Consider the following 14,390-nt stretch of genomic DNA (forward strand, 5'->3'; position numbering starts at 1 on the left):
ATATCTGCGTGTACTGAGGGTGTGAGTGGTGTCCACGTGTGTGATTCTGGGGGGGGGGGGCGCCCGGGTGCCTGTGTCGCTCCTGCAAGCGTGTGTGTGCGGCGGGTGTGCGCGCGTGGGTGTGTGCGCGCGTGGTGTGTGCGCGCGTGGGTGTGGCGTGTCCTCCCGCAGCGCGGCTGGTTCGGGGCGCCAGTCCCCGGGCGCCACCCCGGGCGCGGCCGGCGGGGAGGAGCGCGCGGCGGGCAGGCCGGTGGCACACGTGGGCCCGGCGCCGCCCCCCGCGGCCCACCCCCGGCCGCCCCCGCCGGGAGGGAGCCGGGATAAGTGGCGGCGCGGACGCCGCGCCCTGTCTCCGGAGCGGCGGCGCGCAGCTCTCCGGTCCCGGCCGTAGACGAGGACTCGGCGCTCGTGGCCCGGTAACTGCCTGCGTCCCCGCCCGAGCCGTGCCTGTCGCCCGGGTGCGGCCGCCCCGCGTCCCGCGGTCCCCGCGTCCCCGCGCTCGGCGTGGGCTCCCGCGCCCCTGTGCGCGTGTGCGCGAGCGCGCGCGTGTCTGCGTGTGCCCGGCGCGTGCGCCCCGCTCCCTGGCGGCGGCCCCGAACCAACTTGTCGCCGCCGTCAACTCCGTGTCCGCGTGTCCGTCCCCCGCGGGCAGCCCTGCCGGCGGGGTTGCGCTCCCGGCCCGGCGGACGCGGGCCGGCGGCAAAGTTTTTTGTGGGAGCCTGGCTGACTTTCCTGGGGGACCCGCGCTCGTGCGTGTCCGAGGGTGGGGATCTGGGCGCGCGGAGCTGGTGCCCTGGGGCCAGGGCAGCGGCAGCCGGCCTCCCGGGGACACTTCTCCCTGCCACAGGCGTTTCTTTACGAAGAGTAATGGGGGGCTAGCGCTGGGTGGCTCCGCTCGCAGACGGGGGGCAGCCCTGGGCTCCGCGCTCCTAAAGCCAGGCAGGATCTGGGGCCCGGCGCTAGCTGGGAAGCTGGGGGTGGGGGGGACGTGGGGGGCGCCCCCCGCCAAGATGAAGGGGCTGCCCCGGCTGGCCTGGCCCTGACGATCGGGGTTGTGCGCTGGTGGATCGCAGAAGCCCGGTCGTGATGCAGACAGGTTTGTGGCGGCACCTTTAGAATTTCGGGCAGAAGGAATTAACCAGAGCGTCATCCACCCCGTGACCGCGCCCCTGTGAAACTTCCTTGGGGGTTTCAGCCTGGAAGGGTGTTTTGCAGCTGGGTCTTTATGCCCACAGAGCTGACTATCATTTCCACTTGATTACAGCTAAAATAGTCTTTAAGATGAAGTTTCCTGAAATGATTTAAAATAAACACAGATGGGAAGGGGGGGGGGGGAGAAAGCTGTAAGGAGGCACTTAAAAGATAAAGTGAGCATTTTTCTTAAGAACAAATGGGGTTTTCAGTCTTAAGAAATATATGTATCTGTAAAATTTTTGAAATGGAAGGGTTTTTCTTTTTTTTTTTAACTGCTTTAAAAAAATGTGAGTGACCGATCAAGGTTTCCCTCCCGACGTCTCTGTTTTGCCTTCTCTCTGACCGAGCACCGTTCCCTTTTTCCTTCCCAGCACCTGAAGATCCGTTCAGAATGCCAGAGGAACGCTCCCCCCGGCTGACCCCACAGAACGTTCCCTACCAGGACCTCCCGCACCTGGTCAACGCTGACGGACAGCACCTCTTCTGCCGGTACTGGAAACCCTCGGGCGCGCCCAGGTCAGTCTGCCCCCGCCCCCAGTGATGCTGAGGTGGGTCCCCAGGGGCGTCGGGGGGTCCTGCCCCCTCCACCTTCCTACGCAGCTCCTGAGAGGCCACTTTCCCCGTGACCTACTTCACGTGCCTCTTTAACATCGAGCCCAGCAGGCTAACAGAGCTGAGGGCTTATGCTTCATCTTTTTTAAAATTAAGAAGCAGGAGTTCTATTTCCAATATGACAAGTAGGATGTGAGTTCTACCGTATGGCGGTTTTCACAGGACTTTATTTTTTGTGCTGGAGTTGATTTCCTGTTGTGCAGGCATGCCTTTAAAATCCAACCCAACAGTGACCGAAAACCACCTGATCAGATAAAATCAAAATCATGTGTGTGTATAGTAACTTTTGTTGTCTGTCCGGTTTGACCGTGAGCCTCAGAGGGTGTCTTTCGTGTATCAGAGAAGGAAGGGGGTCTGCCTGTCTCCTTCTGATTTCTTGCCAGCTCAGTTACTTGGTACATTTCCCATCAAGGATTATGTCTTGCTGTTAGGAACGGGCGTTGGGACGACACACAATAAGACAGCTGGTCTGCTACTTCCCTCCGCGCGGATAAAACGGGGAAAACCCTGCTTGTTTGTGTTGTTCAGGGAAGGAAACGATTTGGGGTAGCCAGCTGGCCTAGCGACCAGCGAACGTCTCCTGTTCCGCGGACGTGTTACCTGTTCCAACAGGCCTCTGGTCCCCGGAGGCCCATGTGGGGTGTGAGGTGTGGGGTGGGAGGTGTGGGGTGGGTTGTAGGATTATGTCTCCCTCACTGTTTCAGTCGTTACCCACCCTGAGCACGGGTATAAAATTTCTACGGTTTTAGCAAGGTGTGTGTAATCCAGGTAGCTGCACATTCAAGACAAGAAAAGCAACAACAAAAAAGCAAAGATGTGAACTGTGAAGACCTGGTTTTAGAATCACAGCCTCAGGGCAGCCGGATAAACTGGCTGTTAGTGGGTGGTTAGTAGTCCTGGGGTCTGGCCTTGTCTTTCTTAAAGATCCCTGGAGGAGAGAGCTGGAGCGGGGTGCGGGTGGGGTCATCACACGTCCTCAGCTCTCCCGTCTGGCTTGCAGCGGCCCACTGTGGCTTTAATTTCTAACCGCCCTGGGGTGGAGGGCGCGTTCATTTGCTGGGTATGCACTTGGCGATGGTGAGCCTCAGACTTCAGGGGCGTCCTTCGCGGGTGGGGAGGCTGTCCTCAGTGGAGGTCAGTGGGACACAGCCTGCAGGCTTCCGACGGGGCGGGGCTGCCCGTCCTGGAGCTGCGCTGGTCTCACAGTCTCCACCCCAGTGGCCCAGGGCCCGCTTCCTCGCTTTTGCTCCAGTTAGAGATGGCACCCTCCGCTCCCCCCTCCCCCGGCTCCACCAGCTGTGTTTAAATCTCTTGGGGTCAGTGTTTATCTCCTGCTGGGAAGAGAATGGGGTGGGTGGGGGCCGCACGGGGGTTCCGGGCTTTGTTAGAGAGGCCCCCCCACCCCCGCCTGCCTGCTCGTCTCCACCCCCTCAGATGATGCAGGTTCCTGAGCTCCCTTGACGGAGCCGGCAGGCCCCCCACTGTGGGTCGGAGGACCTTTAAAACCCATCCCCATCAGTCCTGACCCCTCGGGAGGTCCTGGAAGCCCCTGTGGTGACAGACGCTGCTGCATCCGGGGTCCTGGAGGGATCAGGCCAGGCCGAGTGGGGGTGGGCCGGGGGGGCCTCGGGGCAGAGTCTGTGCCTGCTGGTGGGGCTGCATCTCCGCGCCTGGGCCCAGCCACTCTGTCAGACCGACCGCCCTGCCCTCCTGCGGGTGGGCGACAGGCCTGTTGCCTCTGGGAGCAGAGGGGCCCGCTGGGCTCAGCCCGCCCCTCCAGGGAGCGCCCTCCAGGGAGCGCCCTCCAGGCTCTCACCCCCGGGTAGCTCAGAGTCTTCTGTGGGCCGATCCTCGGGGAAAATACCCCCAACTGTCCCTGGTCTCTGCTCCTTTAAAAAATGTTTCCCACGGAGGCCCTCGGGACCTCAGAGGCCCCCGCCTTGTAGATGGTGCCTGATAGAGGGTCCTAGTCATCATGAGCCTGGGGCTGAAAGCCCACCCTTGGTCGTGCCGAGGCAGGTTTGTGTTCGTCTGGTGGCAGAGCTTTATGGTGACAGTGGATACCGACCGTCCTTAGGATGCAGTGGAATGGTCTCCCGTGAAGTGGGTCTCGGGCGTGCTCTGGACTCTGGACGGGTCTCTTAGATGTGATCTCGTTTTATCTAACCAGTCAACCCGCGAGGTAGGTGCTGTCCTTGTGAACCCTCTTCAAAAGCTGGTCCAGCTGCATTTTGTCCACATTCCTCTGGTTCCACTGAGCACAAGACTTCTGTCCAAGGACTGTCTTCCTGATAAATTCTTGTTTTTGTTAGGATGAACTCACTCCTTACGGAAAGGAGTGATAGGATCTTTCATTGTGATCGTGCTCAGTCGCGTCCCCGTGGACGGTAGTCCTCCGGGCTCCTCTGCCCATGGGTTTCTCCAGGCAAGAACACTGGAGTGGGTTGCCATTTCCTCCTCCAGGAGATCCTCCACACCCAGGGATCAAACCCGCGCCTCCTGCATTGACAGGAGGATTGTTAACCACTGAGCCGCTTGGGAAGCCAACAGAATCATTGTTCTTACTGATTGTTGGCTGGCAGTAGGTTAAAATGTGATCTGTTCTGAAACCCCGAATCTTCTTATGCCCCTGGAGACTGGCTGCCTGATCGAGCCTGGGAACTTTGGAATTTTAAAATAGTGATTCTGCAGCAGGTCTCAACCCCTGACGGTGTTCTCGGGGTCACGGAACCGGCCGGGTGGGACGTGAGCTGCTCTTTCATGGCTCCCGGGCCATGGGATGGTACTTCACACCTTTGGGTTCAGGTTACCACTCGGTATGCCTAAAGGGCAGCTTTGAATCACCTTCTGAACGTTCCTCAGCCGTCCTGGCCCCCAAGGATGGCTGACAGGTCAGCAGCGTCGGGGCCCCGAGGGTCTGATGCACGCAGCGCCCGGTTGGATGGCTTGGCTCCGAGGAAGCCCTCCCTTGGTTCCGCCAGATGAGGAGGGCTGCAGGCCTCCTGGGTGTTCAGGGCCCGGCGTGGACACGTCTGTCTGCCTGGGGCTGACCGGGCAGTCTGAAGCAGACCTTTGTGAGATAAAGGCCTGGATGCCCTGCGTCTCCCCTCCAAGCAGGGGGCTTCCTCTTGCCCAGCCCGCACTCCGTCTCTGGGGAGCCCCCACCCCAACACTGCGGAGCAACCAGGCTCTATTCCTGTCGCTTCGTTGTCGCGACAGTTGGGGCCCCCAGGGGGCCGCTTCATAGAGCTCCGTTCCTCTGCTGGCCCGGGGCCTGGTGCAGACACCCGGGTGACTCCCCCTTGAAAAAGTTCCAGATCCGGGTCCTCTGCAGGGACCCCCCCTAGGCTGGGACCCTGAAGCCCCTTCCCCTTTCCTGCCTCCTCTCGGGGGCTGGCCTTCCTCCGAAGGAGGGTGACAGGGCACCCTTTCTGGAACCTCCCCGTGGGCTCGGAGCCGCGGCCATTCCTGGAGTCGAGAGGCCGAGGCCTCCGCCTCCTCCCTCTGATGTGCCCTGCTCTGCCCTGGGTCACATTGACCGCGTCTCCACGAGGCCCTCGGCGTCCGCCTCGGGAGTTGCGGCCAGAGCCGTCTCAAGACGCTTCCTCCCACCTATGCAAATTTACCTGAAGAAGAAGCAGCACTTGCTGGGAGCTGGGATATATTTAAATGCTGGAGGACACCCTCCCTTCCTGCCGCCCTCATACTGTCCTCCCGTCAGCCACCAGACCCTTGGGTCTGGCAGCTGGGGCTCTGAAGATGGAGCCGGGTGCAGACCATGGAGCGCGGAGCCTCCGCCATCTGGCCGGACCTCACTGCCCCCTGAGAGCCCGTTCCCCTGGATCAGCTCGTCTCTCTGTCCTCTGCTCTGCCTCCGGTTTGCTCACCGGGTTGTGTGCCCCCCGTGTAGGGTGCGGGCACCGTGCTCTGGGCGGTGCTCCCCGGGGCTCTGTGTGTCTCGGGGGTCTGCCTCCCCGGGGCCCCTGCTGCTCCCGGTCCGTCGTGGCCCTCCCCCAAGCTCCTACCACCTGCGTGACGAGGTGTGACCACATCACTGCCTTTGGTTGGCCTGTTCCCAGGGCCAACCACATCCCACCCCTTGTTGCAGTCAGTCACTCAGTCATGTCCGACTCTTTGTGACCCCATGGACGGCAGCACGCCAGGCCTCCCTGTCCATCACCAGCTCCTGGAGTTTACTCAAACTCAGGGCCATTGAGTCGGTGACGCCATCCAACCATCGCATCCCCTGTCGTCCCCTTCTCCTCCCGCCTTCCGTCTTTCCTAGCATCAGGGTCTTTTCCAGTGAGTCAGTTCTTCACGGCCCAGGTATTGGAGCTTCAGCTTCAGCATCAGTCTTTCCAGTGAACACTCAGGGCTGATTTCCCACAGGATGGACTGGTTGGATCTCCTTGCAGTTGAGGGAGTCCCACCCCTTAGGTCCCATCCCTTACTCATCCCTGAAAGTGGCCCTGGGGACCTAGTTCTGGGTGTGTCCACTCCTCCCACTCAGCTGTGGTCACGCTCCTGCCCAACAGGCCAGTCAGGAGACCCTGGTTTACTGATGCCTGGGAGCTGGTACCAGGGTGGGGAGACGGTGGTGAGGATCTCTGCGTTTGAGGAAGAGGTGGGTGAGGAAGAGACGATCTGATCCATCACGCTCCCCATGTGAGGGGAGGAACCTAGAGACCCGGGAGGGGGTGGCTCCCTGGTGGCTCAGCGGTCAAGAATCTGCCTGCAATGCCAGAGACATGGGTTCAGTCTCTGGGTCGGGAAGATCCCTTGGGGGAGGGAATGGCAACCCATTCCAGTGTTTATGCCTGGAGAATCCCATGGACAGAGGAGCCTGGCGGGCTGCAGTCCGTGGAGTTGCAAAGAATCAGACACGACTGAGCGACTAAATAACACCAACCTAGAGACGGGACAACTGCCAGGCATGGTGCAAATTAGAAAAAGGGTTGCCCGGGGTAGACACGGCCCTCAGGTGGGAGGTTTGGTGGGCAGAGCGCAGGCTCGGTGTCAGCTCCCGTTCACCCTTCCAGCCAGCACCCTTGAGCAGTATTGCTCCCGTGAGAGGCATGTGCAGGGCCGGGAGCCACAGGAAGCTGGAGACAGGGGAGAGGCCAGGCCCCGGGGTCCTGCCAGCCAGGCTATGGGCTTGAGTTTGCGCCTCGATGGGTGGGCAGCCCCGGACCGGCTCTAGGCCCAGAAGCCATGCAGTTGGGCTTGTGGCTTGAGCTCAGCTGGCGGGAGGTGATGCAGGGTGCAGCTGAGGGGCTGAGTCAGCCCCTTGAGGTGCTGGGGGCAGAGCTTGCCGGGTGGTGATGGAGGGTTCCCGGGGCCTCCCCAGGTGCATGGGGAATGTGGGGCCCCCTGCATAGCACACCTTCAGCTCACTCCCCTCCAGAGGCGCCGGGGCTGCTCTCTGATGGCGAGGACCTGTGGACCACCGGGCTGTGGGATCTCCCTCTGGAGCATTCCTGAGAAGCCAGTAGGGAAATCAGAGAGGGAAGCAGCGTGGGCAGGGGCGGCCGGCAGACCTCCCCAGTGAGATACTGACGCGGGGGGCAGTCAGTTTCCTGAAGGCAAGAGAGGAATCCTGTCCCCCTCGGCTCCCCACCACAAGAATCAGAAAGGGCCTTAGGCTTCTCTGAGTGGGTTCCTGAAATTTCCACCCAAGCGCGGAGACCGTGGTCCTCACTCTGTGTTGTATGGTAGAGATATGATTTTTAATCCCATCACTGCCTTCCAGTCCTACCTCAGCTTTCTCTTGCCTATTTTAAGAATTTCCCAAAGTTCCTTCCTCGTGGATGGAGCCGTCCGTCCTCCTCCTGGTGTTTCCGCCTTTGTTGCAGCAAACTGCCTGCTTTTTAAATAGGGCATGTCTACTGGGCTTTTTTTTAAAGACTCTTCGAATAGCAAAGATCTTTTTGATGGCGAGAGGAAAGGCCACTGCTGTTCTTGCAGTATTTTTGCAGTTGATTTTTCCAACAGCTTCGTTAAGGCATAATTTTTTCCAGTTGCTATAAGAATGTTCTGTGGATATAAGTCAGGCTTTGTTTTGCAGTGGAGTTGAAGAAAAAAAAATTGCAAAATAAGCCGCTCCCTGAAAGGCGGGCATTGTCCACCGCTGTGCGTTGCTCAGCACCTTTTAGGTAGAGATGCCCATCCGGGCGCACTTTGTCCCCAAGTGCCAACCAAACGGGGTTCTCCTGCCAACGGCCCTTCGTGTGTGACTCTGCAGCTGAGATTACAGCGTGACCCTTGTCCCACATTTAGGGTCAGCCAAGTCTTCTGCTGGGGGTGGTACTTTTGTTTCACATGGGCCTGCTCGCTGGGGTGGAGGTGGGGAGGCGGATTCAGTTCAGTTCAGTCGCTCAGTCGTATCCGACTCTTTGCGACCCCATGGACCACAGCATGCCAGGCTTCCCTGTCCATCACCAACTCCTGAAGCTTGCTCAAACTCACTTCCGTTGAGTCGGTGATTCCATCCGACCATCTTATCCTCTGTCGTCCCCTTCTCCTCCTGCCTCCAATCTTTCCCAGCATCAGGGTCTTTTCCAATGAGTCAGTTCTTTGCATCAGGTGGCCAAAGGATTGGAGTTTCAGCTTTAGCATCAGTCCTTCCAGTGACCATCTAGGACTTATTTCCTTTAGGATGGACTGGTTGGCTGCCTTACCTTCTGCAAAAAGGTTCAGAGGAGCTCTTACCATGGCCTTGCCGCTCTGTCAGTGTTGGGAAGGAAGAGGGCAGGAGGGTGGACAGGAGGGGCAGAGCAGAAGGAAAGAGAGAGGGTTCGGGGATTGCATCCTCAGGGGACGTTAGGGTGAAGGGGAACTGGGCCTTCCTTTCCTTGAGCAGAGTCCTTGGAAGGCTCCACAGGCAGGATGGACACAGAGAACGGACCCCCTGCGCCCTTCAGGGCTCTCGAGTCCGGGGTCGCGGGGCGCCGCCCCCAGAGAGCAGGTCTCGGGGGGCTGACCGGAGGAGGGCCTGGGCCTCCGAGCTCTCAGAGTGCTTCTCAGGCCTGCCCTCGGGCCCCCTGTGTGCACGCCCCCCGTGGTGCTGAGATCTAGGCCGCCCTTGGCGGGAGCTCAGAACCGTGCGTCCCCCAGGGGCCCAGGTGTCTGAGCCTGTGGCTGGCGGGGCTGAGCCCTCGGAGGCGGCAGCTCTCCCCAGCCGTCAGGGCTTCCTGGGGGTGGTGGAGGCTTTAGGGGGTGGGCTCTGTGGACCTCGGAGTCTCATGGCACGTGAACGTGCGTCCTTTCTCGGAAGGCACAGGGGGTCACCCACTCCCCAGCCCCTTGGGGTGGGGGCGGCCCAGGACCCCAGTGCTCAGTGCCAGCCACATCCCCTGCAGGGGGGTAGGTGGCCTCAGAGGGCGAGCACAGCCCTGAGGGGTGGGGCGTGGGGCCGCAGGGGCATCCCCAGGGCTGGCATCCTTCCACTCCGCACCTCCCCACTGTGGGTTTAGACCGTGGGGCAGCTTTCCCAGGAGGCATTCAAGCAGACATCCCACCCGGGGCTGGGCTCTCGGAGGGCCTCGCTGCTCCCTGCTTCCCCCAGAGGCCCGCCCCTCCGTGTCTCCATCTGGGCTGTCCTGTTTTCAGTGGTGTGAAGTGTGTGGGCACCTCTGCAAAGCCCAGGGAGGCTGAGGACCAGGGCAGCCCGACCTCAGGAAGGTGCAGGAGACTGACGTAGGACCCGGGGCGGGGTGGGGTCCGGGGAGCCCAGGAGGCCTCGAGAAAGGGAAGCCGAAGAGGATGTAGGGTGGGAGTGCTCCACGTGGAGTGGGGAGGAGGGAAGAAGGGATGCAGGGGGGAGAACCCGGGTCAGGGAGCTGGGGGCTCGGGTCAGGCTGGCCTGCGGATTGCCCCGGGCCGTCCACATGGCCGGATCAGAGATGAGGGGCCTCTGCTTGGGAAACAAAGCCTTTAGGTGTTCTAGGTGCTTTGCTATGTTCATGCTGTTCGGTCCGTCGTGCCAAGACATCTTTCAGGGGAGACTGGTGTCTTGGGGACGCACGGCGGGATGGTGCTGTGGACAGTGGTGGACCTTGGCAGTGGTAGACCAAATGGCAGGCCTTGGAAGTAGACCCAGAACCAGCCTGGGTCCACACGGTCGGGGTGGGGCTGGAGGCTGCCCCTGGACCCGAGAGTCCGTCTTCTCGTGGTTGAGCAGGGGCCCCTTTCCCCTGGGTGGTCATAGAATCAGACGCTGGGCATCTGCGGGGTCAATGCCTGGCACCAGTTACGAGATGTGAGTGTGTGGGTTGTCTTGGGCTCCCCCACCATCCTCCCGATGGGCTCTGGGGACCACTGTGGGCTTGTCTGTCATCCACCAAGCTCACTCCACCCTCCCCGCCAGCATTAGTCACAGGCACCCTGAGTGTGAGTGATGACCTTCCTGACCTCCGTCTTGACCTCCCTCCCCGTGACGCAGGCTGTGTGCTTTCCCCAGGCTCCGGGCTAGTTACTTAGCAGTTAGAGCCATTTCTGTGAGATTTCAGACGCCCCAAAAACATCCACTTTATGGGTGCTCAGTTTACAAAGTCACAGGGATGGTGTTGGTGGTGCAGTTCTTTCTGAGATAACATGCAGTTAGCAAACTCGATGCTTCATTTAATGTCACTTGAAAACCTCTGTGCCCATGTTGGAGGTGTGACCCTTGACCCCTGGAGGACCACGCGACCCTTAGGGAGGGGACCTGGGGGTCAGCGCGCCCAGACCCATCTGGTTCTCAGCCCCATCTGCAGCGGCCTCAGTGCTTGGCATGTGTTTTCTTCCCAGGCCCCGATGGCGTGCCGGGGTGCGTGGAGGTGCTGGTGCTTGGGCTGGGCTTTGCGTCTGTAAGGGCAGCGTGCTCAGGGCATCAGGAGGTCTCTGATTGGCAGCCTGTGCTGGGGTCCACAGGCATCTCTGTGCGTCTCTGGTCAGCTGCTCCCCCCGCAGGGCAGGCAGCCGGCCGGGGCCTGCTGGCCTGAAGTGTCTGGCCTGGCAGGCTGTTGGTCTGATCTTCCGCACGTCCCCCGGGGCATCAGGGTGGCAGTGTTTCAAGGGCAATGAGAGAGCAACAACACGCTTTCCAAGTCTTTGCCTGGGTCAAGTTTGCAAGTGTTCCACAGGCAGAGTGGGTCAGCCCAGAGGCCCGTCCACGGAGCACGGTCGGGGGAGGATGTTCGTGGCCGTTTTGACTCCGTCGCTGGGAAGGGACTTTGGTGCTGATAGCTGGGACACCAGGGTTGGAATTTTGTTTCTGCCTCTGAGTGACTCTAGATAAGATGCCAGCAGCTAGGCTTTCCAGCAGGTCCCCAGAGTCTGCGATGTTATATAACTCGGGCAGTTTGCAGCTCACGCTGGCGACAGCCTCTGAGCGTCTCCAAGGCAGAGCTCACGCTTCATGTCTTTCTGTCTTCCTCAGCTCTGACCCCTGGTAGAGTTTCACGTCTAGCACAAACCAAGAGCTCTGAGCATGTTTGTTGAATGAATGAGCGAACTTCCTGTATTTATAGGGTAAGGCAGTTGGGCGGGTTGATTCTCAAAAGTCCCTGCCAGTGCAGTTTTCTAGGAAAGGAACAGCATTTCCACCGAGTGTAGACCAGAGGGGCTAACTCTTTGTGCGGGAATCAGGGCACCTAAAAGGCAGAAGCATCAGTGAAGGGAGTTAGTAACAGCCCAGAAGAGAATATTCCCTACAGCCAGTCAGTCCCCTGGAATACTAGGTGGTTGGGTTTTAGCCATTTTAACTTTGAAGTAAAGTTTGCAGACACACCCGTGAGTGGGAGCTGCGGGACGGCAAGGGCGTCTTCACTGTTACTGCAGAAGTTGGCGTGGGCGCCAGAATCTGGGGTCGGGGTCAGCTTCCTCTTAATGTGCGGACGATTCAGCAGGTGTTAGCCGAGCTGCAGGCGTAGACTCAGCACCCCACGGTAGAAAGCGATGGGGGTCCTCCGAGCGGCCTGAAGACTTGGGGTCCGCTTGGCCGCAGACCCCTAATCGCGTGAGCTCTTTCTGAGCGTCTTGTGCGTCGGGCCTCATTCTGGTTTGGAGACTCTGAGATGGTTCAGCAACCCCTCTGCCTTTGAAGACCGCTGCCCTCATGTGCCAGGGGGACAGCGCCAAGCACCGTGGCGGTTTGCTTCTGAGGGCCATGCATTCTGCGTAGGTGGGAGCGGGTGTTCAGCGAGAAGTTCAGGTGACTCTAAACCGACCCCTGAAGGTGTGGAAGGTGACCGGAGGAACCACTTTCGCACGGGCATGGAGTATGTTCTGAAAACAACAGAAGCCTTCTTCTGTCTGAAACGTGCGGTGCGTGGCTGGAGATGCGTTTGGAATGACTGATCCGGGAGCTGGAATTTGAATGGCCGTCATGTTAGTCTGCCACAACGTGCCACAGGCCTGCTGGCTTAAACAAGAGAGATCTCCTTTCCCGCAGTCCTGAGGGCTGAAGGTCCCCGTCCAGGAGCCGGCGAGTGGCGTCTGGTGAGAGCTGCTGGCCCGTGGGTGCCGCGTCCTCGTCGTGTGTCCGCGTGGCCCCTCCAGCGCCTTCCCGCCGACGGGGCAAATGCTCCGTGACTGGACGAGCCTCCTGACTTTCCAGGCTCCTGCGTCTCTGTGGTTTCATGGCGGATGCCCCAGCCTGTCTGAAGTCGCTGTGGGTTTAGCCTTTGCCTTGGCGTCTTGTGTCTTGAGATCACCTGGTGTCAGCAAACCGCACTGGCCGACTGGCCTGAGGCAGGTTCAGACGTGAGTGGGCGGTGCCCGGTAAACTCTGTCCGTGCCCTGCAGACCCAGCAGTTGCCTGCCCTGTACCCATTCCTCCACCTTCCTGACTAACTTTCGTCCCTCGGGGTTGGTTTTAATCAGGTGTGAATGTTCCCTTTTCCCAGTGTTATTTGCAGCAGGAGCTGCAAATCATAGCCTGTTATTAAAAGACCATTAAAATAAGAGTCTTTCAGCCAAAGGGGCTGGAGCAGTGGGATGCGTGTCTGTGTGCTCAGTCGTGTCTGACTCTCTGCAACCCTGTGGACTGTAGCCCGCAGGCTCCTCTGTCCAGGGGTTCTCCAGCAAGAACACTGGAGTGGGTAGCAGTTCCTCCTCCAGGGGATCTTCCCGACCCGGGGATCGAACGCGTGTCTCTTATGCTTCCTGCATTGGCAGGCGGGTTCTTCTCCACCAGTGCCGCCTCGGAGGCCCTGGAACAGTCGGATATCTACATGCAAAAAAATGAAGATGGACCTTTTCCTCACACCATGTACAGAAGTAAACTAAAAGACCTAAATATAAAAGCCACAGCTATAAAACTCTTAGAAGAAAACATAGGAGTAAATCTTCACTACCTTGGATTTCACCATGGTTTCTTAGATATGACCCCAAAAGGACAAGCAACAAAAGAAAGAAAATGATACATTGGACTTCATCATAGTGAAAAACTTTTGCACTTTAAAGTATAGTTTGAAGAAAACGAAAAGACAGTTCACAGAATGGGAGAAAATACTTGCAAAACATCTATGTGATAAGGGAATTGTATCTGGGATATGAAAAGAATGCTTGTAATTCAATGATAGAAAGATAGCCTCCCTGAAAAAAATGGGCAAGAGACTTAAATAACATTTCCCCAAACAAGATTTACTGATGGCTAATGAGCACAAGAAAAGATGCTCAGCATTAGTTGTCATCGGGGAGATGATGACAAATCAAAGCCACGATGAGGTACCACTTCCCAGCCACTCGGACGGCTGTGGGATAAGGACAGGTGATGACGTGTATTGGTGGGGATGTGGAGAAGTCTGGACTCTCATGGCCTGCTGAGGGAATTTAAAATGGTGGAGCCGCTTTGGAAAACAGGCTGACAGCTACTCAGAGGTTAAGCACTGTTAGCGTATGACACGGCAGTTCCGTCCCTAGGTATGTATCAAAAGCAACTGGGGACTAACAGATATTTGCTAGTATATTTAAAATAGATAAACAGGGACCTGTGTTGTGGCATAAGGAACTATTGTCAATGTCTTCTAATCACCTCTCATGGAGAAGAACCTAAAAAAGAATAAGTATCACTGAATCACTTTGCTATACACCTGAAACTGTATAAATGAATTATACTTCAATTTTTTAAAACATTGAAAACATGTCCGCACACTTGTACACAAATATTCATGACAGTGTTATTCCTAATAGTCAAAATGTGGGAACAAGCCAGATGTCCATAACTGGTGAATGGATAAATAAAATGTGGCATGTCCATACAGTGGAATATTTGGCCACAAAAAGGGAGGAAATACTGGTACAGTGATGAACCTGAAACAATTATGCTGAGAGAAGCAAGTCACAAAAGATGACATGTTAATATGATCCCATTTTCATGAAGTGTCCAGCCTAGGCCAGTCTTTGGAGAAAGAAGGTGTATTCATGGTTGCCGTGAGCTGGGGTGGAGGTTGAGACAGTTGAGGGTGACAGCTAAGAGTAGGGGTTTCTTTTCAGGGTGATGGAAGTGCTCTAAAACTGATTATGAGGTTGGTTATACTACTCTGTGAATAGGCGAAGAACCACTGAATTGTATACTTTAACAGAGCAGATTACATAATCTG

At 58.0% G+C, this 14,390-nt stretch overlaps 1 protein-coding gene across 3 annotated transcripts in view; it reads left to right on the forward strand.

The window, feature by feature from the left end:
* Nucleotides 1-215: 215 nt before the first annotated feature.
* MGLL (monoglyceride lipase) overlaps nucleotides 216-14,390 on the forward strand; it is an 86,539-nt gene continuing 72,364 nt past the window's right edge. For 2 of the 3 annotated variants that reach the window (XM_043885238.1, XM_043885241.1), the window contains exons 1-2: nucleotides 937-1,096; nucleotides 1,566-1,710. In XM_043885238.1, coding sequence (XP_043741173.1) covers nucleotides 1,087-1,096; nucleotides 1,566-1,710 — 155 coding nt within the window. In that variant the 5' untranslated portion in view covers nucleotides 937-1,086. Of the gene's footprint in view, nucleotides 417-936; nucleotides 1,097-1,565; nucleotides 1,711-14,390 lie in introns of those variants that run through there. The other variant, XM_043885239.1, reaches the window with a different exon arrangement.

Source organism: Cervus elaphus, chromosome 24 (assembly GCF_910594005.1).
Source record: "Cervus elaphus chromosome 24, mCerEla1.1, whole genome shotgun sequence".
Taxonomy (NCBI): domain Eukaryota; kingdom Metazoa; phylum Chordata; class Mammalia; order Artiodactyla; family Cervidae; genus Cervus; species Cervus elaphus.